The 15,729-nt window shown below is 43.2% G+C and overlaps 1 protein-coding gene across 1 annotated transcript; it reads right to left on the bottom strand.

Annotated features, from left to right (window-relative positions):
* Positions 1–11,928: 11,928 nt before the first annotated feature.
* On the bottom strand, positions 11,929–14,121 carry LOC119655670 (UDP-glucosyltransferase 2-like). The gene is made up of 3 exons (XM_038061658.1): positions 12,976–14,121; positions 12,749–12,917; positions 11,929–12,689 (listed from the first exon to the last, which is right to left on the bottom strand). The coding sequence occupies exons 1-3, from the start codon at positions 13,641–13,643 to the stop codon at positions 11,952–11,954; spliced, it is 1,575 nt and encodes a 524-aa protein (XP_037917586.1). The 5' UTR covers positions 13,644–14,121; the 3' UTR covers positions 11,929–11,951.
* Positions 14,122–15,729: the final 1,608 nt, after the last annotated feature.

Genomic DNA, 15,729 nt, shown 5'->3' with positions numbered 1-15,729 from the left:
TTCTTTTTGTTTTCATAATTCACCGAGATTTTTTTAATTGCCAAAGATACAACTATTTTTGTTTGAGAATTGTCAGATTTTTCGAGTGGACAGTTTCTGAGAATGGGTCCGTCAAATAATAGACGGTTTTCGGACCCTCGCACACCCATGTCAAAACTAATACCTGCATGGAAAAGTAGTCAAAGTCTTTTATTCAATGCCCTACGTGGTCATATTCACTGTAAAAAAAATTAAGTAAGCCGGAGTATGTGCTGCGTATCGTCGCCGACTTCTTAATCGATCAACTTTGTGCTACGAATCAGAGGAAGAACCAAAATCATATCGACTGACATGCTAAGTTTCACAAGGGTCCGTCCTAAGCCCACGTTTGTGGATAATTATGTATAACGGAGTACTGACGGTAGATCTTCCTGCTGGTATAGTCTCTATTGGTTTGACGAATGACATCGGAGTGACGGTTGTTACACAACTCCTCGAAGAAGTCCAACTTTATGATAATGAACCAATTTATGGCAGCAATCCAGCAAGTCCTAGCTGGGAAACCCTGGTTTATCGTTTGCAGAACATCACTAAGCGGAGAAGTTGGGACATAAACAATATATCCCCAGCTTGCGCTTAAGTATTTATGCATAATGATCGATCGGAGGCTGAATTTCAAATGCAGCAACCAAGGCATATAACATCGGATTACTTTTCGGTAGAATGTGGTAGTCCAAGGTCGAGTCGTGGATTCGTCATTTCAAGAGTAGTCAGCTCGATCTTGCTATATGCAATGTGGGTAGATGCGCTTGAGAGTAACACATGTAGAAGAAAAATTGGAGCTGCGCATCCCTTAAGTGCATTCCATACATATGGTATTACGCTTTTCAAAAAATATCCGATAAAGCAGCCTGCGTGGTAGGAGAAATGATCGGAATTGATATACTAGCGAGAGAAGGCCAACGTCTATATGATCGAGCGTATTTCACTGGAGAATTTCCTTCCCGTCGGCGGCAGTTCGCACGAAGTGAAACGGACGAGTCGACAAAAGGTTACTGGACCGCTCAGAATCTTAAGGGATATTCGGAGATGGACCGAGCGATTCCACGGTAGGTTTCGGCTTAACACAGCTTCTGAGCGGGCACAAAGGTTATCGGTCCTACCGCTATCAATTTGGGCATAATGATTCGCCATATTGCCCAACGTGGCTGAACATTACAGAGGATGAAAAATACGCCTTATTTTAACGCTTGAGGTTCACAATTCAAAGGCCTGCATAGAAAGCTGCAACCGGGGGAGCCTAATTTCCGAGAACATCATGGAGCATATGCCTAAATCGAGAAGGATGTGGATTGCAATCGAAAGGAAGGGTGATGGTAGGCATTCGTAAAAAGAACAGCAAGAAATCAGTCGGAAGAAGTGACGAACACGAATGTGTACACGAGTTCAGAATGTATTTTTATCCAGCCCCGTGAGGTAATACCATACGGCAGTCCTGAGGGAAAAGTGGAAGGACGAGGAGGCGGTTTTAGTGGGTAAGAGACCTACATAAGTGTTTAGCAGGAGCCATCGATGGTTTTTGGGGCTTTTTGTTTTCAACAAAACCTTGAAAAGTACACCCAATCGTATATAGACAGAGAATGCAATGGCCGCGTTAACTGCCTCCCGTCCTTGATGCCCCGGTTTGTCATGGATGTTTGTGTTCGTCTTTTACAGTTCCGCTTGTGCAGGTTACTCACTTGCATAGTAGTAACTGTGATAATAAAGTATTGAAAATCAGATTGATGAGGAAGGAAGGAATTACGTACATCATAAAAGATTGAAGAGGAAACATATAATAGTATTGATCACTTGGCGACAAGGAGAATAGTAGCCTATAACTTTGGAACTGTTCAAATTTTTTTCTATCTAGGTCCCAGAGTCATAACAAAGAACAGTACTGATGATAAAATTCGCGCAGTCAACACGGATTATTTCTCTTTCTGCGTCTTTCTAGACCAGCATTTTGCATTTTGAGGAAAGGGCTCTTAGACTTCGGCGTTAAACTTCACTTTAATCCAATCGGGTGTCGGTAAGGAAAGACGGCATTGATAATCGTGCAACTGGTATCGGTCCACCTTAAGGTGGAATAGTGCTGTCTTGCCTTTCTTATTTTTGGCCGATAGGAAAAGATCCTTTGGATAGGTATTCATTAAATCCCCTTTCTGTCTGTCCGTCCTTCTATTTATTTTCCGGTCTTCAGTCATACGTCCGTTGTAACAAAATTATGCCATAAAATCTACAACCTCTTTTAGATACGAGAGACATACCATAGTGGTAGCGAAATTAAGAAACAATTTGTTTGGTATAAAGAATATATTCACTAGTGCCTAGAGAAATTCCCTGTTTCCCCAAGTTGATCATTACTTAATACCTCCGAAAACTTTCCTATCCGCTACCACTGATTGAGTCTACACTACCGTGCAGACACTCCACCACACCACCAGCCTCAAAAGAAATCCTTTCACTCGTGTTCAAAGTAAAGGGGTGACTCTCTGAAAACTTTTTCCTTACTTCCTACAAAAATACCTCCCTGTCCAACGAATGCCCTCTGTCAGCATTTCTACGTCCAGCTCCGTATTTTCTATTCAAATACCCAAACATGAGAAAAAATTGAAAACGTTTTTGAACCATCTCGTCTATTCTGTATCGTTATTCATTCACCAACACAAACACACTCATACAAATTTCATGAGGCAAATATTTTGAAAATATCTCGCCGCTACAGACGCACTAATGTAGAAGTGACTCTTTTTAATACAACCCCATTAAAACTTCCCAGCAGTAGGAAAACAGTGAAAAAAGAACGAAGAAACGAAAAATCCACTTGCCATCCGGGACTGCTTAGGTTTCCTACCAGACCATGCCCCCAACGCCGCGCCCCTCAAAATCGAGGTCACACTGTGCCTGTGTCCTGTCTTTCGAAACTTTCACTTTGTACTCGGTGAAAGTGTTTTGCATTTCATCGAACGTTAAAAAAATGAGAGTTCATGGAAACATACTTGCTATGTGCATATGTTTCTGTATGTATGAAGCAAGACTTTCTCCTCGCTTTCCATTCTGCTGCCTTGAGATGAAAAGTCCATTGGGAGTGAAGCCTGTCCTGCTGAATGGAGAGCTATCTTCGCTTTCCCTACTCGCCCACATATGCATGTACAATGCCATGGTCCTGCTGAGGATGAGGGCGAATGGCAAGCACACTCACATCCTGTGAAAAACAGAGCCTGATTTTAAGCTCCTGGTCAGTGAATACATTAATGGAAGGATCTTTGGATGTAGCCATTGGGGGAGTTGGCTCATGTCCTGCGAGCTCGGAGGCTGGGTGCGTTTCAACAGTGAAGAAAATGCGAATGTAAAGTCCAGATCTAGAAAAAGGGGTCAGCAGCTTTCACTTCTACATAACGGCCATAGAGTGAGAAATCGATGCGGAAACTTAGACATGCATGATTTGGAATTGTTGAATGGGACGCAAAACTTCTCGCCTAAACTTTGTTATTGCGTGAAAACTGTGTATTGGGTGAGATCCGCCTGATTCCATTACCGAATTTATGAAAGTTCCTTTAGCTGCGTTTTGTTTGAATTGAGTAGTGCCTCGGATCCTTTCAAAATCATCAGAAGTTAGAACACAGCGCATTAAATTGGCATTCTAAGCGCCAACAGGTGTGGGAAGTGGAAGTCAATGAGTGCTAGTAAAAGATACAGTTTACTGGCTAACTTATCTTCCTCCAAGGACAATTGACAGCAGTTATGCTGGTCCTATAATCTATGTGGATGCAACGGACATTCACTTGTCGAGTGCTCCAGAGTAACAACCCTTTTCAATTCGAATGCTTTCTCCACTAAACGCACATATGAATAAATTCTCAGCTCCCCTCCTCCTTGACGTGCTCTCTCCAAAAACCCGTGATACATTCCACTTTTCTGTTCTATTTTTTCCGAATTCAGACTATCGAATTTATTTGAACTCAAACTGGCATTCTACATGAGAACTCCATTTAAATTATATTCATTTCAGCGCTGTTTAACCCTTTTCTCCGTGTACATACTTTTGACGTTCTCCGGTGTCGGGCTGAAGCAGCAGAATACATTTGAAGGACGAGCAATGGAATCAATTTGATGCTAACGCGCTCTAATCCTAAATATGTCCTCTTCATGTTATGTAGGACTTGAGATGCCATTAAAGGAAACTTAAGAGATAGATAGGTAGGTAGGAAATGCGATATAACCCGATGCCCCCTATCTGGCGTATGTCCTGTGCCCGTGCTTCCCTCGAAATTGCCGGTACCGAAGAGGCGTGATATCTATTCCTTCTTTTTTTCTGCTACTCCTCGAAGTAAATTTTCATGACGGTGACGAGGAGCAAAACGAGATGTGGACGTGAACGAGATGAAGTGTCGTCAATGTTGAGAAGGATAATTTCGACAGTTCTCGATTTCGTCAAGATATTCATGCCCACCTTCTATTTCCGGAGGATGTTCAAACCGTGGCTGTGGAATCTTACCAAAAAAAGTTAATTTGATTGTGGGTTGTGGGATTTCGTCTCAAGTGAATATTTGAAAACAGAAAGCAGTTGAAAATGTATGAATAACTTAGACGGCATTTTCAGGTAGAGCGAAAGATGGAGAACTAACGTCACTTTCATTCCTTCAGGATAATTTGCAACATTACCTGAGAATATAAGCGTTCTAAATGCAAGCCGTTTGTGCCGCATATGTTTTTATTACAAACCCGAGCATCACAGAATGAGTATAATATTTTGACAAGGGTTGTAACGAACACGGCAATTGGTGGCAGTTGTTCTTATATCGCCATATCGATCTTATCCCGGTCGTGAGTCTTTTGTGGCAGTTACTGTTTTTCGGAAGTCCAGGCAACAATATTTAGTGAAGTAGACTGCAACAATCACTTTTGCGGCTCCCTTTGGGCTCCTGCTCTCTCGCCTTGCCACCTCCATTGAGCTTCCACATAATCTACCTCCTCTTAAACATATCCTTCAACTCACTAAAAAGTCACTTCGGCATGTGCCCCTTTTTCAGAAATCGAAACAACTTTTAATGGCTAATGACAACGGCAAATGGAATGATACCAGCAGTAGGCGGTCGCTCCAATCCAACAACTCCAATAGCAACGGTAACAGCAACCAACGATAACAATGAAGAGGTTCTTATCAATACCAGTTATGTTCAGGTAATCTGGATTATGAAATTCACAAGCTACCCGACTCTCTCAAGGAGTATATATCCTGAAAAAAATGCCAGAGGTCATTCGACTCTGATCTTGCCGCATTCCTGCATTCTGTGTGTTCTCCATACATTTTGCATGGTGCATCACACTCATTTCTTTCGCCAGACTGTGGACAAGGATCATATCCACCACTGTTACTTCTGCCTCATCTGATGTGGTTCTAAAAGCACGACTACAAACCATCAGGCATTAAGGGAGAGCTCAATTTGCCCTTGATTTCTATGGAGACTACTTGATGGTCACTGTGAATATAGTCGTCACTAACTTGTTAAGCGACTCTATTGGCTAAGGCAGCACTCACATATGTCAAGTCTACTATACACCCCTGGGCCCTTCTCCTGAAATGGTATGTGGTCGCAGCATTCGCAAGTACCGCAAATGCTTCGAGCAGAACACGTCCACTCACATTCATTGCCCCCTTCACCAGCCCACCCGCTATGATTATCGGCCAACGCCCTTTTGCTCATACTCGGCAAGTGAAGCGCTGGGTGGAGCATAGCAGTTGTAGATGTGAACTAATTTTACCTTAACTCTGATAAAGCCGGGTATTTCATTATTTTCTGGAAGGCTTGTTCTTCGCGAGCCTCCGTTTGATCTTTGCTCTAAATGCCATCACCGTGATTTCAATATGACTTACTAATTATGGCCACATCGATGTTTTTCTCGCGGGTGATTTGCGAGAGTAGATCCTGTGCCACCTGACAGTAGCTGAGGTTGAGTTGTATCAACATCATCTGCGATTCTCTCTTATACTAGCACCGGCGTACTAGTCCTTATGTCGGCTTCCTATTCTAACGTCTCTCCGATTTGGCTCAAGAATTTGTCCGCGGTTACATCCTGGGATCTCTGAAGTTCTAATATAAGGTCTTCTTTCTAATACGACTGACGTTGTCTCCGAAATTGTTGAGTTCGGGGTCTGCTTTCAGTTGGGTATGACTCTTCAGCTCGTCTGGTGATGATGATCAATTGTGGTCTTACCTTCGTTCGATTTATTCTCTGTCGAGGTGCCTCTTCAGGATTCCATATCCGCCTTGAGAGATTCACTCCATTTTCCCGCTTCAGCCGTCTTTCTCATCTGCTTCACTTTTTATTGAGTTGAGTCCTTTTCCATTTCGAGTTTTGCTGACCTGTTGATTCGTTCAACCGTTCGCGTAACCTGTTCCCCGGTTTCTCCTCTTTCGTGTTTTTAATAGACGTTACTTCTGTCAAAGTAGTGTGCTTCCATTCCGTAAGTGGTGGGCAATTTAGTATAAAAAGGCACGCAAAGCCTATATATTCGTTCTGTGGTGCAGAAAGATGCTTTCCACGAGCAATTACATGCAATTCAGGGGAAGCTTCCTAAAGGTAATATTATAATCGCGATGGGTGATCTGAATGTGAGGGGGCTCTGAAAACACCTTGCCAGGAGAAGTGACGGGGAAACGAGAGATTTACGGATTTCTGCAGCTACTACTGCTCAGGGTGCTACGTAGGTCGTCGAGCTCGTCCCGAATAGACGTCATAAGATGTGGCTGACTGCGAAATCGTGAAAGCGGATCGATGGACCAAAGAAGGTTAAAGGCTCTATTGACTGTTGCGGGTGATGGATGGGGGGGATGAATTCCGATACCGAGCGAAATCCCGTGAAGTTTATCGTAGTGTACACCGTGACAAGAGAGATTTTGCTATTGCGCTGGTCAGGGAAGCGGTAGGTGCCACCGAGCGCATTGATTTCAGAAATGTACACCGCATCAAGAGCGTGCATGAGATCGCAAATCTTTCGATGGTCCTGTGAAGGACGTTCACGGTCGACTTCTCATCCACGATGACGAGCAACTGAAGAGGTGGAAAGAACACTTCACTACGGTTCTTAACCGTATCACATCCTCTTGTGGATGAAATCGCTAGTCATTGGAGTATGCGGATGGGGACCTTTCCTCCAAACTGCAGTTACTGCAGATCTGCAACTTCCACACGTGCGAAAAAGTGAATGATCATTAAGTTTCCAAGGAAGGGCACTCTTTTCGAGTATGACTATTGGAAGAGTATCCGCGTGTTCCAAGCCGTTGCAAAAGATAGTAGCTAAAATAATCCTGGAGCGCCTCAAAGAACATCGACAAAAAGGTGGTTAGTTTCCGCTCCGGATCCTTCTGCATTGACCACATCAACGCCTTAGGGATCATTTTGAAACAGTGCGCTGAGTTTAGATCTTCGCTTCATCTGGTCTTCATCGATTTCAAAGAGGATTTCGATAGCATGAACAGGGAGTGAATCTGGCGTGATCTATGCAGGAGGTGCATTCCGGAAAGGTTAATAGCTATTATCAGGGCGACATATGATGGCGAAAAATGTTACGTGTTGCACCGGGGTAAAACCTCCCATAATTTTGGAGTCGAAAGTGGAGTACGCCAGGGTTGCATTTTATCACTGATATTATTTCTTGTTGTTATCGGTGACGCTCTCCATGCCACCTTGACCGGAGGACGATGACAACTTTCCTCCAACGCCTCCACTAGGCTGATGGCATTTGTTTGCTCTTTCACCGAGTTATGGAAATTAGCCAAACTCTGGATTGGGAAAGGGAGGCCAGTAGATTTGGACTGAAGATAAACAGAATTGTCATTGTAGTCCCTTGGTACGTCAAACATGTGAACATTCACAACTTCCTCAAACACGACAAAGGGATATGTTGATATGTGATGGTGGAATTACAGGAGGTCCCGCATCAAAATAGTGAGGTAGTTTTCCACCAAGGTAGGTGGTTACCAGTAGTAGTTTCGATGAGATTAATTAGTATTATAGTACGCTGTTTTGATACCAACTCATAAGACCGTAACTGATGTGGGAAAGGCAGAGGGAGCAGAAATCTCCCTGCTCAGATCTTCAGGACCAGTTCGTAGCGTTTACGAAAGATAGTTCCCCCTTTAAATACGAGATCTCTTTGAGAACCCCAAAGAATTGTTTACCTAGTTTCCGTAACGTGGCCCTAGCTGGAGCTGGCCATTTGTAGATGGAGGACCTGGATTTTTCCCTCTGCTTAGTGACTTCGAAACTGCGAATTGTAGGGTACATCGAAAATGAAAATGGCCCGTGCAGACCACCTTAATCTTGAATACATTCCCCCGCATATCGTCTGAAAGCTCCCTCGGTCAAGTCTTCCTTGACTTAATGCCCCTCATCGATTCTGAATCTGCCGCCCAGACTGTTTAGCGCATCTTTTCACTGCTCCAGCGGCCTGGAGGATGTCGCTACTAGGTACAAAGCTTAAATGGCCACTTGGCTGTCGATCTGTGACTATGTAACGCTTGGGGCTTGTATTGTCCTCTCGTTCGCTAGTTTTCCACCAAAGTATTCATGTCGCTTTCTGGAATAGGACATGAAATATGCACTCAGTGTCATTCTGACTTCCAATCATCATGCGAGATCTCATTGCCACCAGATCTGTCCTTTTGTTCTTTTTATAGTAAGGTTCTCGGAAGAAGTGTAACATTTCTTATTGTGATTGTGCCATTGTGTGCAACGCGGTGCGTTTGCCCAAATTTATGTAGGATGTGGCAAACAGCAAATCAGTGATAGTGGAAAAATATATCGAAAAATGAGTTTAAAGACCGGTTGATTGTTGCCGTTCAGTGTTTTAGAGCCTCACTCCCTTGCTTTTATAAAATGAGTGCTGCTGAACCATAAGTGTTTATCAAGGTGACCCGGAAAAAGCGTCGCAAAAGCACTGTTAGCCCGACCTCTAAACTACAACGCACAAGGGTAGCGATACCGCGTCCGGGACCACCCTCTTGGGCGATTGGGAGCCGTAGATGAACGCAGACTCCAGACTCCAACGAAGACCCACGTCTTGCGCTCCCGGGAGATTGCCGACTCGATTTGCTCCCGACCACCGCTGAACTCGACCACTAGCGCATCAAAATCACGCACCATTGACCAAACAGTTCGTCCATACACTGACGCAATTAAGCAAGTATGCGAAGAACTGGTCCCATTTCGTTGCCTAAACTACTACAACTTCATCTCCCTCCCAGGTGGTATCGTAAACAATATCAAATTCAAAAGGACCGCCTTTGCAACACTTAACCCTGACATATACAGAAAGCTTAGGAAAACCTGCCCACGTTTGGACAAATCAGTTCAGCAAAATACGATCCTTCTTCAAAATATCTCCCCTGCGGAAAAGGTGTACGTCCTTGCTGGCCACTTCCTCCAATCCCATCACTGCATCCTTCATATACCCGAACCTTGTTTTGAGTACGTGGTAAGTGAAACCATCATCCAATTGTTCTTCCACCTCACTTTTCATTCCAACCGCTCTACGGAAACCCTTTCACCTATCTTCTTTATCAGTCCGGATCCTGTCGCAACATCCATTAAGAAATCGATTGGACTAGACAAGATTCGTCCCACTGTCCTAAGAATGTGTTCTCCCATTATCTCCCCCAGTTCGGAAAGTTCCCATTCCAAAAAAGAACCAAAATGCTCTAAATCCTGATAGCTCCAGGCCTATCTCGATCCTATCGTTATCAGGCAATATCTTCGAGCGGATCATGAAATCACTAATTAACGGGCACTGAGAGGCTAATCATTCACTCCCTGATTTCCAATTCGTCAACCGATCCAAACTCTCGGTCTAGGACTTAGCGGAAAACGCCGATCATAGCCTGCCTCCTAGACATGAGAAAAGCTTTTGACTCCGTATGGCAGTACGAATTTGCGTCCTTAAGTCCCATCCGCACCTCTGCAAACTAATCCTTAGTTTCCTAGAAATCCCAAGTCTTGATTCACCAATACCTCTCAATTCTCGGTACATGTCCAGCTGGCATCCCGCAAGGATCAATTATCTTCGCCCCCTTATTTTACCTGTTCACCGCAGACCTGCCCAAACCAACTCCACATCGTTATCCAATCCGAATGCTCTAATACGCGCGGATGACCTACTCTACACTCCTACCAAAACCATCCCTGCCAGTGAAGGATGCCTAATTTCTTATTCGGATGAACTTTGTCGATACTTTACACGTTGGAAATTATGCCTAATTCCCCTCCAAACCAAACCATTGCATTTCATGGGAAGATCAGAATGACGCCGAAAATGAAGAGAGACTCTCTCAAAATCTACAACACACCTATCCCATCCATGAACGAAGTCACCTATATAGGGGTGACCATGAATTCACATTTCTCTCACGTACCACATATCTGGAAGACACTTGATTGTGCAGCCAGTGCCTTCAAGTCCCTATACCCAATCCTCAAATATAATACATCTAACCTTCGGCTTTTTCTGATGAAACTGATATCCTTCCCAAATGGATCGTCTCTGGCTCAAAGAACGCGGAATCCCTCGTCAAAGCTCCAACGCCTTTAAAAATGAAGACCGCTCCAAATACATCTCCAACCAGATCCTTTAGAATTCCTGCCGGACTCTCCGCAAGACGTTGTTCTTTCTCAACATGCGCGAAACTTTCTGACGAAATGATGAACCGGTCCTAACCCACGCATCTCCCAAGCCATGCAAATCGAGATTATTCAAAAAAACTCCTAGTTTTCGTAAATTTCCATATCTCTTCAACCCCAAAATACCTGTTCGATCCCCATGGTAGAATAGTCTTCTAAACTGGCAACTACTGCTCATCACAATTTTCGAAACTCACCCATCCTCTCGCATGGTCCCCATCTTAATCCAATTCCTTTTCCCTCCCGTCGCCCGCTCTGTCTTATTTAGATAATTTTTTAACTTTCTCTGTCAGCAATAAGTTAGTTAAGACCATAGTTTATACCTTAAGTTAAACTGTTAAGGTAGCTCCTAACTTGGTTTTAGTTTAGCTTTATAGCTTTATAGGTGAATTAAAAGGTTGTTTTCGTGAAAGGTTGTTTTCCTCAGAGTCATTCCAGTTCCAGAGTGAGAATGATACGCATCGGTTATGATCATGATTCGAATAATATGAATATTATTATTAAACGTCTCAAATCGAAAATTTACCGCAATGTTGTCCGTCCTGTCGCTCTTTATGGTTCTGAGTGTTGGCCAACTACAAAAGACAATAAACGGCGTCTTGCGGTAATGGAGACGAAAATGCTACGTTGGACTAGTGGCGTCACACGTTTTGATCACATCCGAAATGAGGATATCCGCGACCGTTATGGAGTTGCACCGATCGTGGAAAAGTTGCGAGAGAGGCATTCGATGGTATGGTCACGCAATTCGTGCTAACGAGAATTCACTTGCCAAGATTGGTCTGAACATCGGAGTCGATGGTAAACGACCAAAAGGCAGGCCTAAACAGGTGACTTGATACGCTGGATGGGAATTTAAAAGCCTCGAGATTGCACCCAGATCAGGCATTCGATAGAGCCAAGTGGCGAAACCGATCACGACGAGCCGACCCCGCTTGTGAACGGGACAAAGTCTAAAGAAAAAGAAGAAGAAACGACCACAAAGTGTGTGCAAGTCATACGACCGTGGAAGGCTCATTGCTTTTACAATAACCAATTGGAATACGAAAGTCTCGGAATCCACGTAAATATGCATGCAGCATTGCTACTCCAAATTAAATTAGGATCATCTCAATTTCAGGATCAAATAAATACAAAATTAAACTTTTTGAAAGGAATTGCGTCACGTTAGGAACTTAGCCAGTTTCACATCAAGTTATAATTTTTTAAATAAAAGCATTTCGCTCGTTAATTTTTAGGAAACTTTAATATCAATCATTTTTGTTTTTGTGGCTTTTCTTGTTTCCCTTCTTTATACATTTGCATAACACTGTGCACAAACAAAAGGACAAAACCTTGAATATAACAAACAAAATTACAAGCAGAAAGCCTATCACATCCAAGCCAAAATACTCAATGGCGCTCATATGAACTGCAGGACTTTGCATGTGTTTCGCTCCTCGGTGCCTAATAACATACTCCATCCAATAAGCTGCAGTGTCGCGGATCGCCATTGGTCGATCTCGATATAATTTCGAAAATGCCTTGACCTTATCCCGATAGGTGGAGTTATTCAAAACTTCCTTCACCGATTCTTCAAACGATTCCTCCGTCAGTTTCAGATAATTAACTTGAACTGCAAATCCCGCATCAACCATGCCGTTGGCATTTCCAAATTGGTCTGCAAAAAGCGGGATCGCGAGCACGGGAACTCCGTGATATTTGCTTTCAACCACACTTCCAAGGCCGCAGTGTGAGATGAACAGCCTAACGTTGGGGTGCGCAAGGATGTCATCTTGTGGAAGCCATTTTTTGTAAAATATATTAGAAGCGTTGCCGGGGTACTCGCCGTTTTCCCACTTCCAAATAACCGTTTGCTTCAGTTTGGCAAGGACATTGTAGATGCTTTTAATGGTGGCTGGATTTCGCTCAGAACTTTTGGCATTTGTCCCCAAACTGAAGTAGATAACTCCATGTTCCGTTGCTCCATCCAGGATTGAAGATAAATCCTAAAATAAGAAAAGTACATATAATTCCAGTACATTATAATTTGAAGAAAAGTACGCACCTCTGGGAGTGGATCAGGCTTCGGTTTCGCTTGAATTCCACCAATTTGAATCAGTGATGGAACTTCTGGACGAATTATTCCTTCGGTGAAGTGATTCGCAAGAAGTATCAATGAAACATTTTTATACATTTCGTTTAAAGATGGGTATTTATCGCTTGGAAAATATTTTCTGGAAAACACAGATTTTTTGGTGATGCGAACATTTGATAGAACGAATAAATACTTACTCGTAAGCAGCACTCATTCTACTCCTATAAATCCTGGTAATAACTACTTCAAAGGCGTGAAGCAAAGTGTTTGCCACTCTCCCGAAAAACGACATAGGTTGGGTTATCGGTGATAATCCACTTGGCACATAAAATATCTCGTCAGGACTCCCAATCATTGCATTTGTATGAACTAGCGGCTTATGAGTATCGACAATCACTACAGGGCTCTTGAAATGAGCTGGAACTCCCAGGAAAAAGTCATTGATGAAAAGACCAAATACAATAAGATCGAATGGTTCTTCGTTAAAGAGGTTAGTCTTCTTCAGATTTATCAGGGTAGTTTCCGAAATACTGAAGGCCATGTCAATGGTGGCCGGTACCTCCATGATTGCATCCCATAATCCTTTCCGCTCTTCGATAACCTGATTGAAAAATGACCCTGGCATAGCAGTTGTAGGTAATTTTATGTGGTGAAAGTTGGGATTTTTAATTCCTAGCGGAAGACTCGTAACAACTGTAACATTGTGACCTCTGTCGATGAGTGTTTTAATTACTTCCATCTGAATAATTAGATGCGATTTGCCGAAGGTTGGGAATAACCCCAAAACGCGAGCTGATTCGCCACTTCTTGCACATATTGACACCAAAACAGCACACACCAGAACACCTGATAGAGAAGTCTTCATTTTTAGGCACGTTGGAAATTCGAGATCTAACGCAATTTATAATAATAATTTAGTTTCGCCTACACTGTAGACATTCCACTGCTGAACAGCGACTGATACGAAGAAGCAATTTATAAAAGCTCGACTAGTTAATCACTAGATATGCCACTTATCATCGGCCGGCGAAAATTAAGTAACTACAGAACTAAATTACTCCGTCATTCGAACATACGCGGAAATAAAGTAAAGTGGTGCCCATTGGCACTCAACCAAAAAAGAATAGATTACTCCTATCTATCATGGAACAAATACGTGATCGAGAATGAGGAGCCATAGAATGCTAGTGTCTGAGATATTTTTGTCGAATCGTGATGGGCAGAGGGCATACTTCACCTGGCTCATAGTGAGTTCATTGAATACCGTATCGAACTCGTTAAACAAGTTTGAAGCGACCAAGAAACTACCGTAGTCTCTAATGCGCATACTAGCTAGATTTCTGAATTGAAACAACTGAACTCACAGTCAGCAAGTGACTGTTACGCATCATTCGAAATCCGGCAAAATGTGCAAGTGTGGCTATCGTAGACCCCATAAAATATGGTTGAATAAAGTTCTCTCCGCGCACGAGCTTGTCGCCAGACAGCTCTTCCACCTTAAATTCATCTATGAAAGCCACATGCTTCACCGGTATGACTCTAGTAGCGTCAACGAAGGCAACGCGGCATGAACGGGTTTCGCTAGCGCTAACAACTAGCAGTAATTTACATATCAGCTGGTAGCTCTGGAATTCTGTCATCTTATTACATCACACTGGCATCTCGTGGATACAGATATTAGACTAAAGTTAAACTCCCGTTCTCCCAAAAATAAAAATAACTAGGTTGCAAGTACGCTTAAAGCTAAGACACCATTAAATTAATAATGCACTCCCAGTTGAGACAGACTTCTAACTGGCGCCTGGTGCTGACTCTTAACAATGGAACAACGAGCGCGTTGGGAAAGATTTGTCTGTCAATAATGCCTGAATTAAATTTTCACGGCTAAACAGACAAAGATTGCTGCTTCTCTCCAAGTTTCTAGATGCGATCCTCGATCCTAACTTAAATTGGAGACTTTGCATAGACCTGAGGGTTAAGAAGGTCTGTATAGCCTTCCATGCGTGTAAAAACAATTTCTTCCGAAAATGCGGTCCTTATTCGAGGGTGGTACTTGTAGTGTACATAGCCCTAGCCCGTCCCATCCTGACGTTTGGTTTAATTGATGGTGACCGGTGCTGAGCAGGAAATACAATCGGACTAAACTTAAAAGGATCCAAAGAATCATATATGTAGGTACTATTTGGGCCCTGCAGTCCTGTACTCCTACACCTGGACCTTAATATTAGATCCTCTGCATCGTGTAGTGCTGTCAGAATCCGGGAGTCAGAATTCTGGATAGCAAAGCCCTATGACCATAATAACATTCTAGAGAACTCTAGATTTTCCCAGCGGACTACATCACGCACAAGCTGAACTTCAACTATATACTTTTCAACGCGACATAAGTAGAAGATTGGTGATGTATTCCGGGGATGAATCAAAGATGGTGTGGGAAGATGGAGCGCGAGTGTCCTCGATTGTGTACAGTATAATCGCGTCATACGGTCTTACACGATACGCCAGTATATTTCAAGTGAAAGTACTGGTGATAGTGGAGACCTGTCCATTGACTCCAAATAGCGAAGGCACATACGACCCGCACAAACATATATAGGATTGCGGCAATTTGCCCTGACACTGGTTTATGGAGGATCGTATCATACGACTCAGCATATGTTACAATTTGCATTATCGAAGTTGCGAAGAGAATGGAGTGACTCCCAGCCACTTCCTTTGTCATTGTCCAGCTTTAGCCAGACTGTGGACATTAGGTAAAAAATACTTTGAGGAAGATCCCTGGTGGTAGGGTGTTGAAGCTGTTATGCTTAGTGAACACTAGGGGGATGGTTCTCAAGTTGTGGACCGGCTAGATTCTATTCTCCTTAACCTTAGAACTTTAGGCATGCAAACGATGACCAAAATTCTTATTTGGTTTCTCGAAGCGCTTATGCATACCTGCCTGCCTATGT

Source organism: Hermetia illucens, chromosome 4, assembly GCF_905115235.1.
Source record: "Hermetia illucens chromosome 4, iHerIll2.2.curated.20191125, whole genome shotgun sequence".
NCBI lineage: Eukaryota > Metazoa > Arthropoda > Insecta > Diptera > Stratiomyidae > Hermetia > Hermetia illucens.
This window is presented reverse-complemented; position numbering and strand designations above follow the sequence as displayed.